This window comes from Phyllobates terribilis, unplaced genomic scaffold, assembly GCF_046119375.1.
Source record: "Phyllobates terribilis strain yellow unplaced genomic scaffold, ASM4611937v1 Scaffold_1__5_contigs__length_1240528914, whole genome shotgun sequence".
NCBI classification, from domain to species: Eukaryota; Metazoa; Chordata; class Amphibia; order Anura; family Dendrobatidae; genus Phyllobates; species Phyllobates terribilis.
Genome location: NW_027362761.1, coordinates 477,107,929 through 477,122,983, shown reverse-complemented (window position 1 = coordinate 477,122,983; position 15,055 = coordinate 477,107,929). Strand labels below are relative to the sequence as shown.

Here is a 15,055-nt window from a genome sequence, read left to right as displayed (position 1 = left end):
GAACAAAACTCAGTCTAAGGGCTCGTGCACATGACAGTATTTTCGGTCTGAGTGTGATCCAAAAAAACATTGGAATGCACTCGGACCAATGTTATTCTATGGGACCATGTACATGCCCGATTTTTTCCCCGGACCAAAGTGGTCCAAGAAAAAAAGAAAAAAAAAATCATAGCATGCCCAAGTTGGATCCAATATTCGGATTGAACTCGGTCATCCAAGTCAGTGTATCTATTGAAAACATCGGACTTCACTCGGATGACATCTGAGTGTAGTCCGATTTCCATGGACTGACAGAATGGAAAAGATGAATTAGTCTTTCCCCCTTCCCTATCGTCTCATCTGAAAAAATCAGATCACTCTGATCAGAGTGTGATTAGTATAATCAGCCCCATTCTCTCGGATGAGAAAAGCCTTAGTTACTTACCGGTAACGGGATTTTTCGGAGCCCATGACAGCACCACGAGAGAGAGGATCTGCCCATCATGGACAGGAAACCTTACAGGTTAAAAAGGGTAGCACCTCTCTCTCGCCTCAGTTTAGTTAACAGAGCATGAGAGGACCGCCAAGGTTAGTTACAATAAACACATCATTACATTAAGTACATTACTTTCACCAACTTCTCCCAAAAGGTGCACAAAACAAAGGAAAGCCAACTCTACGGGAGTGCAAAACACCAGTGAAGGGAGGGAATATACGGGTGCTGTCATGGGCTCCGAAAAATCCCGTTACCGGTAAGTAACTAAGGCTTTATTCGTTCTCCCATGACAGCACCATGAGAGAATTACAGAGACGAAAGGAAATTAGGGAGGGATCACCGTTTGAAGCACCCTTCTCCCAAAGGTGAGATCAGCAGAGACACCCAGGTCCAATCTATAATGCCTATAAAAGGTAGAAGGAGAAGACCAAGTGGCAGCCTTACATATCTCTTCGATGGAAAGCCCCGTTTTCTCTGCCCAGGAGGTTGCTATCGCTCTGGTGGAATGAGCTCTCAACCCCTCCGGAACCCCCTTATTCCCTGAGGAGTAGGCGAGGGATATGGCCTCTCTAATCCATCTTGCAATCGTAGACTGAGGCCTTACAACCCTTTCTAGCCCCCTGATGGCATATAAATAGGGAATTATGCTTCCTAAAACTGCGTGAAATCTGTAGGTATTTGAGTACGCACCTCCTCACGTCTAAAGTGTGTAGCCTCTCCTCTCTTTGATTTTTGGGGGGAAAGCAAAAGGTTGGAAGAACTACCTCCTGAGTTCTATGGAACCGAGTGACTACTTTTGGAAGAAAGGCTGGGTCAGGTTTTAATACAATCCTATCATCCAGAATCTGAGTAAATGGCGGACATATGGAAAGAGCCTGTATGTCACTCACTCTTCTGGCTGAAGTCAGGGCCACTAACAGGGCTGTTTTTAGGAGAATAATTTTTGGGGAGGCTAAATCTAGGGGCTCGAAGGGAGGATTAGTTAAGGCCTATAGGACCAAATTCAAATCCCAAGGAGAGGATTTTGCTTTGATAATGGGTCTACACCTAAAGGAAGCTTTCATAAATCATGCTATCCAATAATTAGCTGCAATATCGGAAGAAAACAAAGCTCCCAAAGCCGACACCTGTACTTTTAAGGTACTAGTGGTAAGCCCCAATTCTAAGCCCCGCTGCAGAAACTCTAGTATTTTCCCAATAGGGGGCCCCTCCTCTGGTTTAAATTCAGTAAATGATAAAAACTTCCTCCAGGTCCTAGCATAAATGCGGGTGGTAACGGGTTTTCTGCTAGACAAGACAGTATTTACTACATTTGCGGGGAATCCCTTGTTGGTTAACAGCACCCTCTCAAATTCCACGCCGTCAAATGGAGACTCGAGGCTGGAGGATGGGAAACCGGACCCCGAGTGAGAAGGTCCGGAATCTCCGGAAGGATCCAGGGATCTGATATGGACATATTTCGGAGACAAGGGGACCAAAAGGGGCATATGAGTATTACTCTGGCCTTGTCTGCCCTGATCTTCCTTATAACTGCTGGAAGCAGGATCATGGGAGGAAATGCATATGCCAGAGGGAATTTCCAGGGAACCATAAAGGCGTCCACTGTCAGGGGTTCTTCTCTGGGGTCTAGGGAACAGAATGTTGTCACCTTCCGGTTGAATTTTGTCGCAAATAAGTTCACTGTCGGAAGACCCCACATTGCCACAATTCTGGAGAAGATTTGAGGATTCAAGGACCATTCTCCCTCTTTTATGGAAGTACGGCTTAGGAAATCCGCTGTGACGTTTTCTTTCCCTTTTAGATGAATAGCCGAAAAGGGAGAGACAATGATCTTCTGCCTTCTGAAGAAGTCTGTCCGCTACCCTCATTAAGTCTCTTGAGCGGGTTCCCCCTTGGTGATTTATATAAGCTACCGAGACTTGATTGTCCGAGAGTATACGGACATGCTGGCCCTGTAAATATATAAGGAACTTGTTGAACGCATAATCCACCGCCAAAAGCTCCTTAACATTTGATGACAACTGTCTCTCACTCCTTGACCAGGTCCCCTGAACTAAGTTCCCATTGAAGTGAGCTCCCCAACCTGCAGCACTCGCATCTGTAGTTAAGACTGCCATCGGTTTACACTCCCAGGGGACCCCCCTAGAAAGATTATCGTGTCGTAACCACCAATGAAGGGAATGTATGGCCCGAGGACACAGGGTAAACTCACGGTCTAAATGTCCCTCTAGGACTGAGTTGTTATACAATACATCCCACTGAAGAGCCCTTGAATTAAATTGTGACTAACGAACTGCGGAAAAACTCGAGGTTAAGGTCCCTAATAGTGACATGGCTTTACGGAGTGACAGAGGGTTTATCCATACACTGTCTTACCAAACCCTGGATTCTTGTAATTTTTTCTTCAGATAAATAACATAACTGTTTATTAGAATCTAACATGACCCCCAGATACTGCTGAGCTTTGAGTGGAGTTAATCTAGATTTTTCCAAATTTAGAAACCACACCAAGCCCTCTAAGACAGACATGGTCACCCAAAGGTGGGCCTCGCATTGAACAAAAGAGTTTCCCACTATCAGGAGATCATCTAGGTAAGGGATTATTAGAATGTCTCTCTCTCTTATATGGGCCATAACCTCTGCCATTAATTTGGTGAAAATTTGCGGGGCTATTGCTAACCCAAAGGGAAGTGCAGTGTACTGAAAGTGTTAAACCACCCCCTCAATTTCAATGGCCAGCCTCAGTTATTTCTGATAATAACTATGAATGGGAATATGGTAATACGCATCCTTGAGATCGAGAACTACCATATAACAGTGGGGAAAAAGCAACTTTATTACTGTTTTCAAGGATTCCATTTTGAAAGTGTCTACTTTAAGGAAACTATTTAAAGATTTTAGATTTATAATTGTCCTGAAACTCCCATCCGGTTTTGGGACCAAGAAGAGCGGGGAGTAGAATCCGAGACCCTTTTCTGAATCCGGAACCTCAGTCAGGACGTTTTTCCTTATTAAGACTTGAATTTCCGATACGAGGGCAGTCTGGCGTTCTGGGGAGAAAGTAGAGGGAACAATGATGAATCTCTTGTGAGGAAAAGCTTGAAATTGAAATTTTAGACCATATTTAATCAGGCCCAAAATCCAATTACTATGAGAAATCTGTTCCCAAGCTGGGAAAAATAATGACAATCTCCCTCCCACCTGGGCTGATTGGTTCATCTCCAAAAATTGAGCAGAAGCCAGGGAATGCACAAAGAGAAGGCCTCTACCTTTTCGACCTCTTTCTTCGGACTTGTCCGGTTCCCTGAAGAATCTTCTTCTGATGAATTTTCTTTTCCGAAATGATCTCTTAAACGAGGGTAGAGGTACTGATGGAAAACCCTTCTTAGGATCTCCGGCCTTCTCCAATAATTCATCCATAGTCTGGCCAAAGAGATATTCCCCTTCGCAAGGGATTGTACACAGCCTGGACTTTGTCTGTACATCCCCAGGCCAGCATTTAATCCATAGCGCTCGTCGAGCCACATTTGACAAAGCTGATGACTTTGCTACCAATCTGACTAAGTCCGCAGACGCATCAGCAAGAAAGGCCGCTGCACCCTGAACCAGTGGAAGGGAAGAAATAATCTCCTTCCTAGAGACACCATCCCTTAGCTGACTGGTTAACTGTTCCAGCCAAACCATCAGGGCTCTAGATGTGCAGGTGGCTGCTACTGCTGGTCTCAGTGCTCCTGCAGCTGTCTCCCATGCACCTTTTAAGAAGGTATCGGCTCGTCTGTCCAGGGGGTCTTTTAATGCTCCCATGTCATCAAACGGGAGGGAAGTCTTTTTAGCCACTTTAGCGACAGCAACGTCCAGCTTTGGTGCTTTTGACCAAGAGGAACATGTGGCATCCACAAATGGGTACCTCCTCTTGAAAGATGGAGGAACACTGCCCTTCCTGTCGGGTTTTTTCCACTCTCTATCAATGAGGTCTTTAACTCTTGCATTCATGGAAAACCTTTTCTCTTTTTCTGACCTAATCCACCAAACATTACGTCCTCCACAGATTTTTCTGCCCTCATGTCTACAATGCCCATGGTAGACCGGACAGCTTTTACCAAGGCATCAACCTCCTGCAGAGGAAAACACTGTCTATCCGATTCACTATCAGAAGAAGAGACAGCGGAGGAGGAAACGTCAGATATGTCAGAGTCTGAACCCGGCTGAGGTTCCCGAGAAATATAAGTAGATTCTGAGTCTTGCAAAGCCTTGCCTATTTCCTCTCTAATTAAAGTCTTTAGGCCCAGGGAAAACCCCGGGGTTTCCTCCGCCATTACTTTGTTAATACACAGCTGGCACAATTTCTTATTATATGCATCTGGGAGCGGATTGCTGCATAAGGCAGTTGTTCTTGCGGAGGTGAAAGCTGCTCCTGTGAATCTCCCATGTCTACCAAGGTAACAATGGGCTGGGAAGCACCTCTGTATGTTGCCAGGACTCTTTTATACTGGCCATACCAGGTACCATGTGTGGGTTTGTTTTTTTGTTTTTGTTTTTGAACCCAGGAGGGAGTTAATTGTTCCCACGTGGTTCCCCTCCCCCCTGGTGGCCTGCCCAGCTGACGCTGTCCTCCTCGTGGCTTCGGCGTCCTCATGCTCGCGCGCACTTCCTGGTTGCGCGCGAGAGCTCCGCCCACTTCCGGTGACGTCCCCGACGCACCGGAAATACGTCACAGGACCGCGCCTGTCATGTGCCCCGCCGGCGCGGCCCAGATCTCCTGCCTCGTACAGCGGGGGGGGGGTGAAGGATGTCCACTAGCGGCTCCACACATGGCGGACATCTACCTCCCGTGAGGGGATGTCACGCCTGCTGCAACGCACACGGAGGTGCCCCAATGAGCCCCGCCGTGGCGTCTCCAGAGGCCCAGGACCGACAGCTCCATCCAGCGCCCTGTGGCTCCCTCTGGGGCAAGAGACCATCTTCTGCAGGCAAGCCTGCGAGGTCTCCCATCATGGACAGGAAACCTAAACTGAAGCGAGAGAGAGGTGCCACCCTTTTTAACCTGTAGGTTTCCTGTCCATGATGGGCGGATCCTCTCTCTCGTGGTGATGTCATGGGAGAACGAATAAAAATACGCTTCTGTGAACCCGGCCGTATGAGGCGGTTCAGTTTGGTCAAGAGACCTGAGGCTGTTTTAGACATTAAGGTCCATAGTCAAATTGTGCATGTCGGATGTGTGAAGCCAGGCTTGGGCCTCATTCAGATGTTTATTTTGTTTATTTTTTAAGACACAAAAACAGACAGATCGTTTTATCATCTATGTAATGGTTCACTTTTCATGACTATGGCCCTGACTCAAAGCGATTATGCCAAAATTCTCTCATCAAACGCTTTAAAAAGTCACTAATTATTTGCAAACTGTTGAGCTGTGCAGAATTCAGTGACTTAGCATTTTCACACCTGTTGTTGCCAGCTCCAGCAAAATGGGTAGGGCTCGGGAGGGACGATGTGCGGCAACACCTGCTTGTCAAACTCATGGCCAGCCATGGTGCACCTTACTGCACAAATCTTACTTGAGGTACTAGAGTAAGACCCGTGGGGAAGTGTAAGAAAGCACATGACAGATGCACCTCTAATAAATCAGACGTTTCTCACTCCAACAATACTGGTGTTGATGAATTGGGCCTTTATGTACAGTTTATCATTATTTTCTAACCCTTCACCACCTTGGGTTTTTCAGTTTTTGCTCCTCTTCTTCCCAGAGCCATAACTTTTTTATTTTTCTGTCAATATGGCCATGTGAGGGCTTGTTATTTGTGGGATGAGTTGTACTTTTGACCAACACCATTGGTTTTACCATATATACTGTACTGGAAAATGGAAAAAAATTCCAAGTGCAGTGAAATTGTAAAAAAAAGTGCATTTCCACAATAGTTTGTTTTTTTTACCATGTTCACTAAAAATTCTAAAACTGACCTGCCACTATGATTCTCCAGGTCATTACAAGTTCGCAGATACCAAACATGTATAGGTTCTTTTTTTATTTAAGTGGTGAAAAAATAATCCAAAGTTTGTAAAAGAAAAGTTGCCATTTTCAGAGATCTGAGGCTTGAGTTGACGTTTTTATTTATACCATTTTGGGGTAGATCCGATGTTTTGAACGCCCGTTACTGCATTTTACTGTAATGTTGCGGCGACCAAAAAAAACATAATTCTGGCGTTTTGATTTTTTTTCTCGTTACGCCGTTTACTGATCGGATTAATTCTTTTTATATATTGATAGATCAGGCGATTCAGAATCCGGCAATACCAAATGTGTATTTTTTATTTGCTTTATTTTGAATGGGGCAAAAGGAAGGTGATTTTAACTTTTACTTTTTTTTCATTTTACACCTGCTTCAATAGTCTCCATGTGAGACTAGAAGCTGATCATCTGATCGCTTCTGCTGCACATAGCAGGGCTTCTGCTCATCTGCTATGAACACCAACCACCAGGCGGCTCTTATAGCAGATCAGCTATGAAAACTACAGGGGTCTTCTGCTGATCCCAGGTTATCATGCCAACCCATCGGCGACCCGCAATCATGTGATGGGCGGAGCTAATGCCTCGCTACCGGCGCGGCCATGTTAAATGCTGATGTAGGAGTTAGACAGCGGCATTTAACATGTTAACAGCCGTGGGTGGATCACGATTCCACCTGCGGCTGTTAGGGGCACATGACAGCTGATCAGATCAGTCATCATGTGCTGTAAAAACGCGGGCTCATCGCCGGAGCTCGCACCAAAAAGGGAGAGGTGACCTTGGACGTAAGTCGTTAAGGGGGTTAAAAGGAAATCTGTCAGCAACTTGAGGTAGTGACAGAGACTCTTATTCCAGCAATGTGTCACTTTATTGGGTGCAGCAGTTACGATACAATCACTGCTTCCTCGGCTGCAGATGTAGCAGAGCTCAGTTGTTGAGCCGTGTATAACCCCGTCCACACCACTGATTTCTGTGTACATTATAAAGTGACACAGAACGCCTATTCAGTGTTGGGGGCATGGTGAGACTAGGAGGCACGAGACAAGTTGTCTTGCATTGATAATCTCCTGCTGATAAAACACTGATTGTAATGAAACAACAAAACACAGTCCAATAAGTGCTTCCCATAGACAAAACGCTGACATCTGAAATAATGGTTGCAAAAGAGCACATAAACTTTAAATGCGCTATATTATACATACTTTTTTTTTTTGTTAAATGGGCCGGCCCCAAGAACAGCTGATCGTCACGGGTGGCAGGTGTAGCACCCCCGCCAATCAAATATTGATGATTTATCTTAAGGACAAGCCATCAATATAAAAGTCCCAGACAATCCCTTTAAATACTCCAATTCTCCTACTACCCTAACTCCCCCCAGCATATGCAGAATTTTGCTATATTTGTAGCTAAAGTTGTATAATGGAACAATTAGATCTGGGCCTTGAAGTCTGACCACCACAAGAGACATTCTGTTACATATAATAGCATGGTGGGGGTGCTGGTAAAGGGGCTGTGTTACCATCCCCATCCAAAAATGGGTAAAATTGCTTACAAACAAGAAACTGAAATGTACTCAGTTTTCTCTGCAGTCAAGAGCAGAGGGATTTTAGACTCCTAGGAGGGGAGTGCAGCGCTTTCAAGCTCTTTTCTATAGAACTTCTTATGCACTGCTTGGAAGCAAAATGGATAGATGGATCAGACCACCTTCGATGCAGCAGCGGCAGAGCTACGTGAGCTTGCGGCATCAGCGTGCACAGTCTGGACCAGTGGTGCAACAATGCTGCTGGTCCGAACTGTCAATCAAGAGTGCACCCCCCTTTTCCCATCCGAGCAGGCAGGAAGCTGGAAGGCTGGAGAGCTATGCACTGACTTTAGACCAGATGAGAACAACCCTTTAAAGATTTTGCATTATTGCCCAGGAGCTTCAAGCTACACCTCGGTATAATAAAGCTTTCCTTGTACATACAGGTATCGTCACATCAGTCTTTGTACATTATACTGACAGGTCACTGTTCTGAGGAGAACACAGAACATCTAAAAAGATGAAAACAAATGAAGTCGATTTCGAACAGAAGGAACATATCGTACCTAAGGAGACCACAAGAGCTAAAGACCCCGTGAACATTTTATGTAATTGGCCTAGATTGGATGGCACAACACTGCTCCCTGCTAAGCTGCACAATCCATCTTAATAAAGGGAAAGCTTTTGTGGCGGAAACGTCCCTGAACATCTATTGAAATCATTTACTTATTCCTGCTCCCATCCATTTAAAGTATTCATTTAGCTTGTAACCTAGAACAATTCTTGTCAGGAAGATAGAGAAGGTTCCTGGACTGAAAATAGGCCACTGCCAAGAGAACTTTTCCACTCTCTCGTGCCAGGGTCTCCTAATCCTGCGACAAGAGGACCAATGATCGGAGGGGAGTTCACTTCATATGATCTGCTAATGAAATTCCTGATGGCATCACGGAGAATGCTGCCAACTAAATATAGACAATAGTGACAGCATGGGAAAGTGACAAGACTGCTTAATGCGACAGTAACACCTTAAGATGATCCTGTAATTACGTGCCTATAAACTAATAAACTACAACCCGTGTAATGGAGGCCAGGTCTAGTGGGCAAAAAAATACAGGCAGAGCAGACCATCCTCACCAGGATACTATGGAGGATCGGATTTCTCCACTGTTGTCCTTTTCCTCGGACATACTCCGTAATGTAAAGGGAACAAGACAGGTCATCAGAATATATGTCAGGGCATTGCTGATACTGATGGTCACTTATTTCACTTTAAGGCCTAGCTCCACTCAGAACCCAACCACCCTGGTATGGCCGCAGTAAAGGGACTTGTGACAATTCTTAAAGTTATGACCTCCTCAGATAAAGAGAATCTGTCAACAGGTTTTTGCCATCTAATCTGAGAGTAGCGTAATGTAAGACAGAGACCCTGATTCCAGCAATGTGTCACTTATTAGGGTGCTTGCTGTAGTTTTAATAAAATCACTGGAGATCACTGGATGACTAGTAAACTTGCGGTCATTTAGTCCTCTATATTCATAAGCTCTGTATAAACCCACCCACACCACTGACAAATATTTGTGTGCATAGGCAGAAAGCTGCCAATCAGTGTTGTGGGCAGGGTTATACAAAGCTCAGCATTCAGAGAACTGGCAGATATGCAGCAGAATAAAAAAAACATTGATTTTATCAAAACTGCAGGAAGAAGCCCAGTAAGTGACATAGCTGGAATCGGGATCTTAGCCTCTACATCATCCTGCTCTCAGATGAGGAAGCAAAAACTTGCTGACAGATTTCCTTTAAGTTAGTAGATGAGAGCCACATTAAATGGAGCCTGTGCCCACTAATGTGGCTTCTTTCTTTTCTGCTGTATATAATTGTTTTGCTACATTGTATGCAGCACCCCTTATATATTTTAATTTATGGTGCCAATCATTCCTTTAATTTCATATAGATTTTTTTTTCTTTTTAAATTGTAGTGCTGGAATGGTGCTTCTAATTAAGGTCCCTGCCCCTAGTATTACTTACCCGCTGCCATCTTCACTTTCTATTGCCGCCGCTCCAGTTGGTCTCCATCAGTTTGTGACCTGCCGGATCCGTCCAGTGTTTCATGGAGCGAGCCAGAGGTCACTTTTTAATGCAAGTCTATGAGAGCGTCGTTCTGGCTCTTAGACTTACATTGAGTACTTGTGCCCGCGACTTCCGACTTCCATCAGTCAGAAGTTGCAGTCACAAGATGGCACAGTGGGAACGGAGCTGCGGCGATAGAAGGTGAAGTTGGCGGCAGGCAAGTATAAGACAACAGTCAGGGACCTTGGATTAAAAGCACCACTTCAGTGCTGATAAAAAAAAAAAGGAAAGGGAAAACGCTGGAGTGGTGTTTTACCTTTTCCTTGTCCCCTTTCCCAGACCCTTTCTGTATATACATTGTTTGTGTCAGCGAATGGAGCTCGTCTTGGCTTCTGAAATGAGCCACCTTCCTTCAAAACCAGCTCTGATAATACCAGCACTGGAAGCTTCCTTTGTTTAATACAAGATATAAAAATTGCTGCCAGCACAGACCAATATTTGCTCTTTTACTAATAAAAGTATTTTAGTAAATTCTGTAGCCCAGATTCATGAAGACCAGCGATTTTCATGGAAGTCTTGATGAGGGGGCATAATGGAGTCAGGCACTCCTGATTTATTAAGAGGCGCATTGTTTGATGAGTGGCTTGTCAGTCAGAGAATGGAATAAGATTTGTGGCGTAAATAACGCCACCACTTGTCATTAATTTGGTGAGTGGATGTTACAAACACTCATGTCCCACCCCAGCTTTTCCCACTTTGTCAGAGCCAAGTGAAAATGCTGTGAGAACCCCATAAGTTGAAAAATTTTAGTGCAGCCTCGCAAGGTGTCAAAATTTTGCTACTTTTCTAAGCTTTTTACTTTGATGATGAATGGGGCCTTATTTATTTATATTTCAGACATTGTAATGGATTTTTTTTTACTACAACACTTAATGAATCTATCCATTGTAAGCAATGTTTACACTCATTACATTACTCATTAGACCGGTGTTTGACAAGTTTTTTTTTCCCCCCAAACGAACCTTGATCTTTACAGCAATAAACATCTAATAGCAACCACAGATTATAAAGCTAGGCTTGCTCTTATTGGAGACTGTAGGACCAAGTACCTGGCTGTCTCTTCAATCTGAATATCATCCACAGATGCTGTAACACAGGCCACACCGGCATGTCTCTCAGCTGAAAATAAAGCAGACACATTAATGCCTTATGAACAGATCATATTACCAGACAGAATAGAATACTTTTAGACAAGAACACAAACATACAAAAGAAACTGGTACCAACAGAAAAGGTGCCAACAACGGCAGAGGAACGCTGGTCTACAAATTTATCAATTGACCACAACTGATTGGCCAAGCCAAGAATAAGGGATATATCTAACAGTTAGCCCCCAAAAAACCCTCCCGAAAATAAAATAAAAAACATTGCCAATAGTTTTTTATTTGGCATTGAGAGAAAAAGTTAGATATAATGTTAATTGAGTGTTGTTGAAACAAATCTGATCAACTTTAGACTGTAGGAAACTTTACATCTGGGGAATTTCAAGTGTTTCCATGTCCCATATCAAATCAAAGTTAGCACCTTAAAAAGGTGCAATAGGCAACTCAGGCACCCACATTCACACATCAAAATATCCCTTTAAGAATGATTCCCATTTAAGACATATCAAAAAGGTACGCCATCAAAGTCTGATAGATTAGTTCCCATTTCTAGAACTGCATCATTCTCCAGAATGGAGGTCCCGGACTCTAGTCTTTCTCAGATCTCATTCACTACTATAGGAGTTCTGAAAACAGCGCAGCAATGCTTAATATTTATAGCATTCACAATATTGGGCTCGGGGATCAGTGGGAACCACATGTATCATATATATGGCATATCTCGCCATAAATGTCTAATATGGTAATACACTTTAAAGGGCATGTCCACAATTATAGCATTTTTATTCTTCCAATAAGAAAAGGTTTGTCATTAAAACTTTTGCAAGCTTTACTTTTTTATTTTAGATGCAATGGACTGAGATTTGGTTCAAGTGCTACATAGCCTCCAGCCAGTCACCTCCTTATCAAGTAGCACGATAGAATTAGGCTATGTGCACATGTCCAGTAGTAGCAGCGATCATCCATTTACAAAATAGTTGCGCAGACATTTTTTTCCAGCAAAAAAACACTCATTTTAGATGGATTTTTAACATATTTAACATTGAAGTCTATGGAAAATTGATCCATTAATTAGCCATCCATTTCTTTTTTTGTTTTTTTTTCAAACAGATGGCCATTTAACAGATCAATTTTCTATAGACTTCAATGTTAGAAGAAAAAAGAATGGATCCAGTTGAAATCACTTTTTTGGCCGGACAAAAAAAAAGTTGTGTGTCACCAACTCTTGTGAACAGATTTCTGCTGGAACTAACGGCTGATTACTGGACATGTGAACATAGCCCAACTAGAATATGTGTCAGTATCGTGCCTCATTATTCCTAATAGCGATCATTAATAGGGTTTCCGGGATTAGAAAAATCTTAAATAGTCTTTTTTTCCCACAGAAGTATTGCCCTTTTCAAGAGAAGTTGTCTGTGCTGCAATACCAGACACCGCCTACAGGCCAGTGTGGCACTGCTTTTATAGATAAAAAAGAAAAAAAAAAAAAAAAAAGGTTTAAGAGAAGAACAAGATTAGGCTTAAGAGTAATCAGACATCACCCCAGTTATACTTTCTAGAGCAGCAGTTTTCATTGCTGAAGAAACAGTAGAGAGAAGTGATCCAATTCCTACCTGCCAGACAGGCGGTGGTATCAATCCAGGTGAGGAGCTGTCCAGCACTCAGCTCACCCAAGTGGTTGGAGTGCCAGGGGTAGACCGTGTGGCACATCTGGACTTCTCCCATCTCATAGCCTGATGCCAGGGCTGTGCCCTCTCTCCGGGTGTCACCTGCTGCATCAGCCGGATCCCCAGATAGCAGCATGCGGGTCACTGACACAAACTTCTGCAGGAGCTGCCGGGGGGCCGGGAGCCGAGTCCTGGATCTGCCAACAGCAAGGAGACACAATGCCAAGTGTGCGGAGAGCAGGAGGAGGGTGCGGAGGAGCAGCCTGACTGGCATGTAACCCAATACTGGCATGGGAGGATGCAGACACTGTGCAGCAGGTACTGGCACTGCACACTTTCCAGCAGGTGCCTTTCCTGCCTCAGCTGATACAAAGTGCACAGCTGTCAGGTCACATGAGTGGACCACAGTACCAGGGTCAGAGGAGCAGGCTGGCAGCTCGCCCAGGTGGCATGTAGCCACACCTTGCCTCCCATTCTCACACTGCTCAGTAATACTCAGCTGAAGTCTTAGGTCATCAGAGGAGCAGATTCAGCAAGATCAAAGAATACTACAGAATCCAGCCATTGTAGTCTGTACAATACTCCAAATCACTGCTAATGCCATACAAGTCCTAAACACCAGGAGTACAATGTGTGCTATACCACACAAGTCCTAAAATATGAGGACAGTGGATTTTATACATTCTAATATACTGTGTCACAACTACTAAAATGCCAAAAGTCATAACATGTTTGCACAGCGTGGAGCAGCACCAAAATTTTGCAACTTTCCAATGCTTTTTACTTCAGAATTGTGGAGTAACACCTGTGTTGTGGTCAAGGTTGCCCTATAGCCCCCTGCTTATAACTTCACATCCCCCACTACTACTCTGAAGTGAAGCGATGAAGTTCCATCCAACATTGCCTTGGTGGCGACATCTTCACGTAAACTTCCCACTTGTTGGCGCAGACCACAAAGGCAGCAGAAGTAAAGTAAAAAAGGGAGTAATGTTAATTTCAGAATTTTATAAACTACTTTTTGTGGACCGAAAAATCCCCGAATAATTTAATGACAAGCAAAGGACATCAATCACAGGCCACGTATTGTAACAGCAGAAATGACCTTTTAATCATCATCTTGCACCAACACAGGTTTAGGTAATTGCCGTCCCATAAAATTGGTAGAATTTTTCTTTTTTAACCCTGATAACATGATATGGTGCAATTAATGTAAGTAGGCTTTAAACCAAAAAACCTAATTTGTTAATAAAATTGTGCTCCTTTGAGGGCACGCTGCACATTATCTGATAGGATCTGTTGTGGTTGAGGTGCGGCTTTGCAGATCCGTTCATAGCAAAACCTTGGCCCAACCTCTACATCTGAATAACCCCTTAGATTTGACAAAGACGGCACAGATTGCATTGTAAAAAGTTCAGAAGCCAAATGTGGCAATATTCAATGGGGCAGATGGTCCATGTATGGATCATTATGCCTGGACCAACCATGGGTCTCCTGAAACAATCGGACTCATAGGTGTATAGGAAATTGTTAGTTTGAGTCAGAAGACCGGTAGTTGGTCCGGGAATTGCAGTTTCTGCCCGTGAAATAAATATGGCCGTCTGAAATCAGCCTGAGGTTAAGTTCACACAAATGTATTTTCGTATAGATTGCTGTGTGAATGGAAAATGGATCACACATGGCCAGCAGGTGAACCAATGTTAAACCATGTAGTAGTTTATGTAAATTGTTTTGACTAACAATCCATATGGAAAGAAAACTGCAACACCGTCTCATCTGGTTTTTGGATAAGACTCGATCAAAGATTTTATTGGGTGTGCAAAAATGAGACATGTTATATGCCATACACAGATGACACAGACCACCATACACATAAAAAATGCAGTGTTTGCCAAAAATGAAAGTTTTTTTCCATACACTAGAGTGAACTTAGCCTAGCTCAAAGTAAAAAAAAATTAGATTTCAGAAGCAAACAAGTTTATGTAACTCAGCTTTAACCCCTTAATGATCTGTGAAGTTCATTTTCAGCATGGATTGTGTGTACAAAGTGGGTATAGGTACTGAGCCTGCTCCATACAGAGCAGATGCTGGCTGTGTTACATAGCCAGCATCTGCTCTAACAGCAGCGACTGGAGCTAGCTCTCAATGCTGTTTAACCAT

The 15,055-nt window shown here is 43.7% G+C and overlaps 1 protein-coding gene across 1 annotated transcript in view; it reads right to left on the bottom strand.

Annotated features, from left to right (window-relative positions):
• The window catches only part of ACOT12 (acyl-CoA thioesterase 12), a 94,771-nt gene extending 81,473 nt beyond the window's left edge, over positions 1-13,298 (bottom strand). The window contains exons 1-2 of the mRNA XM_073679209.1: positions 12,845-13,298; positions 11,178-11,247 (exon numbers count right to left, since the gene is read on the bottom strand). Coding sequence (XP_073535310.1) covers positions 11,178-11,247; positions 12,845-13,190 — 416 coding nt within the window. The 5' untranslated portion in view covers positions 13,191-13,298. The remainder of the gene's footprint in view (positions 1-11,177; positions 11,248-12,844) is intronic.
• Positions 13,299-15,055: the final 1,757 nt, after the last annotated feature.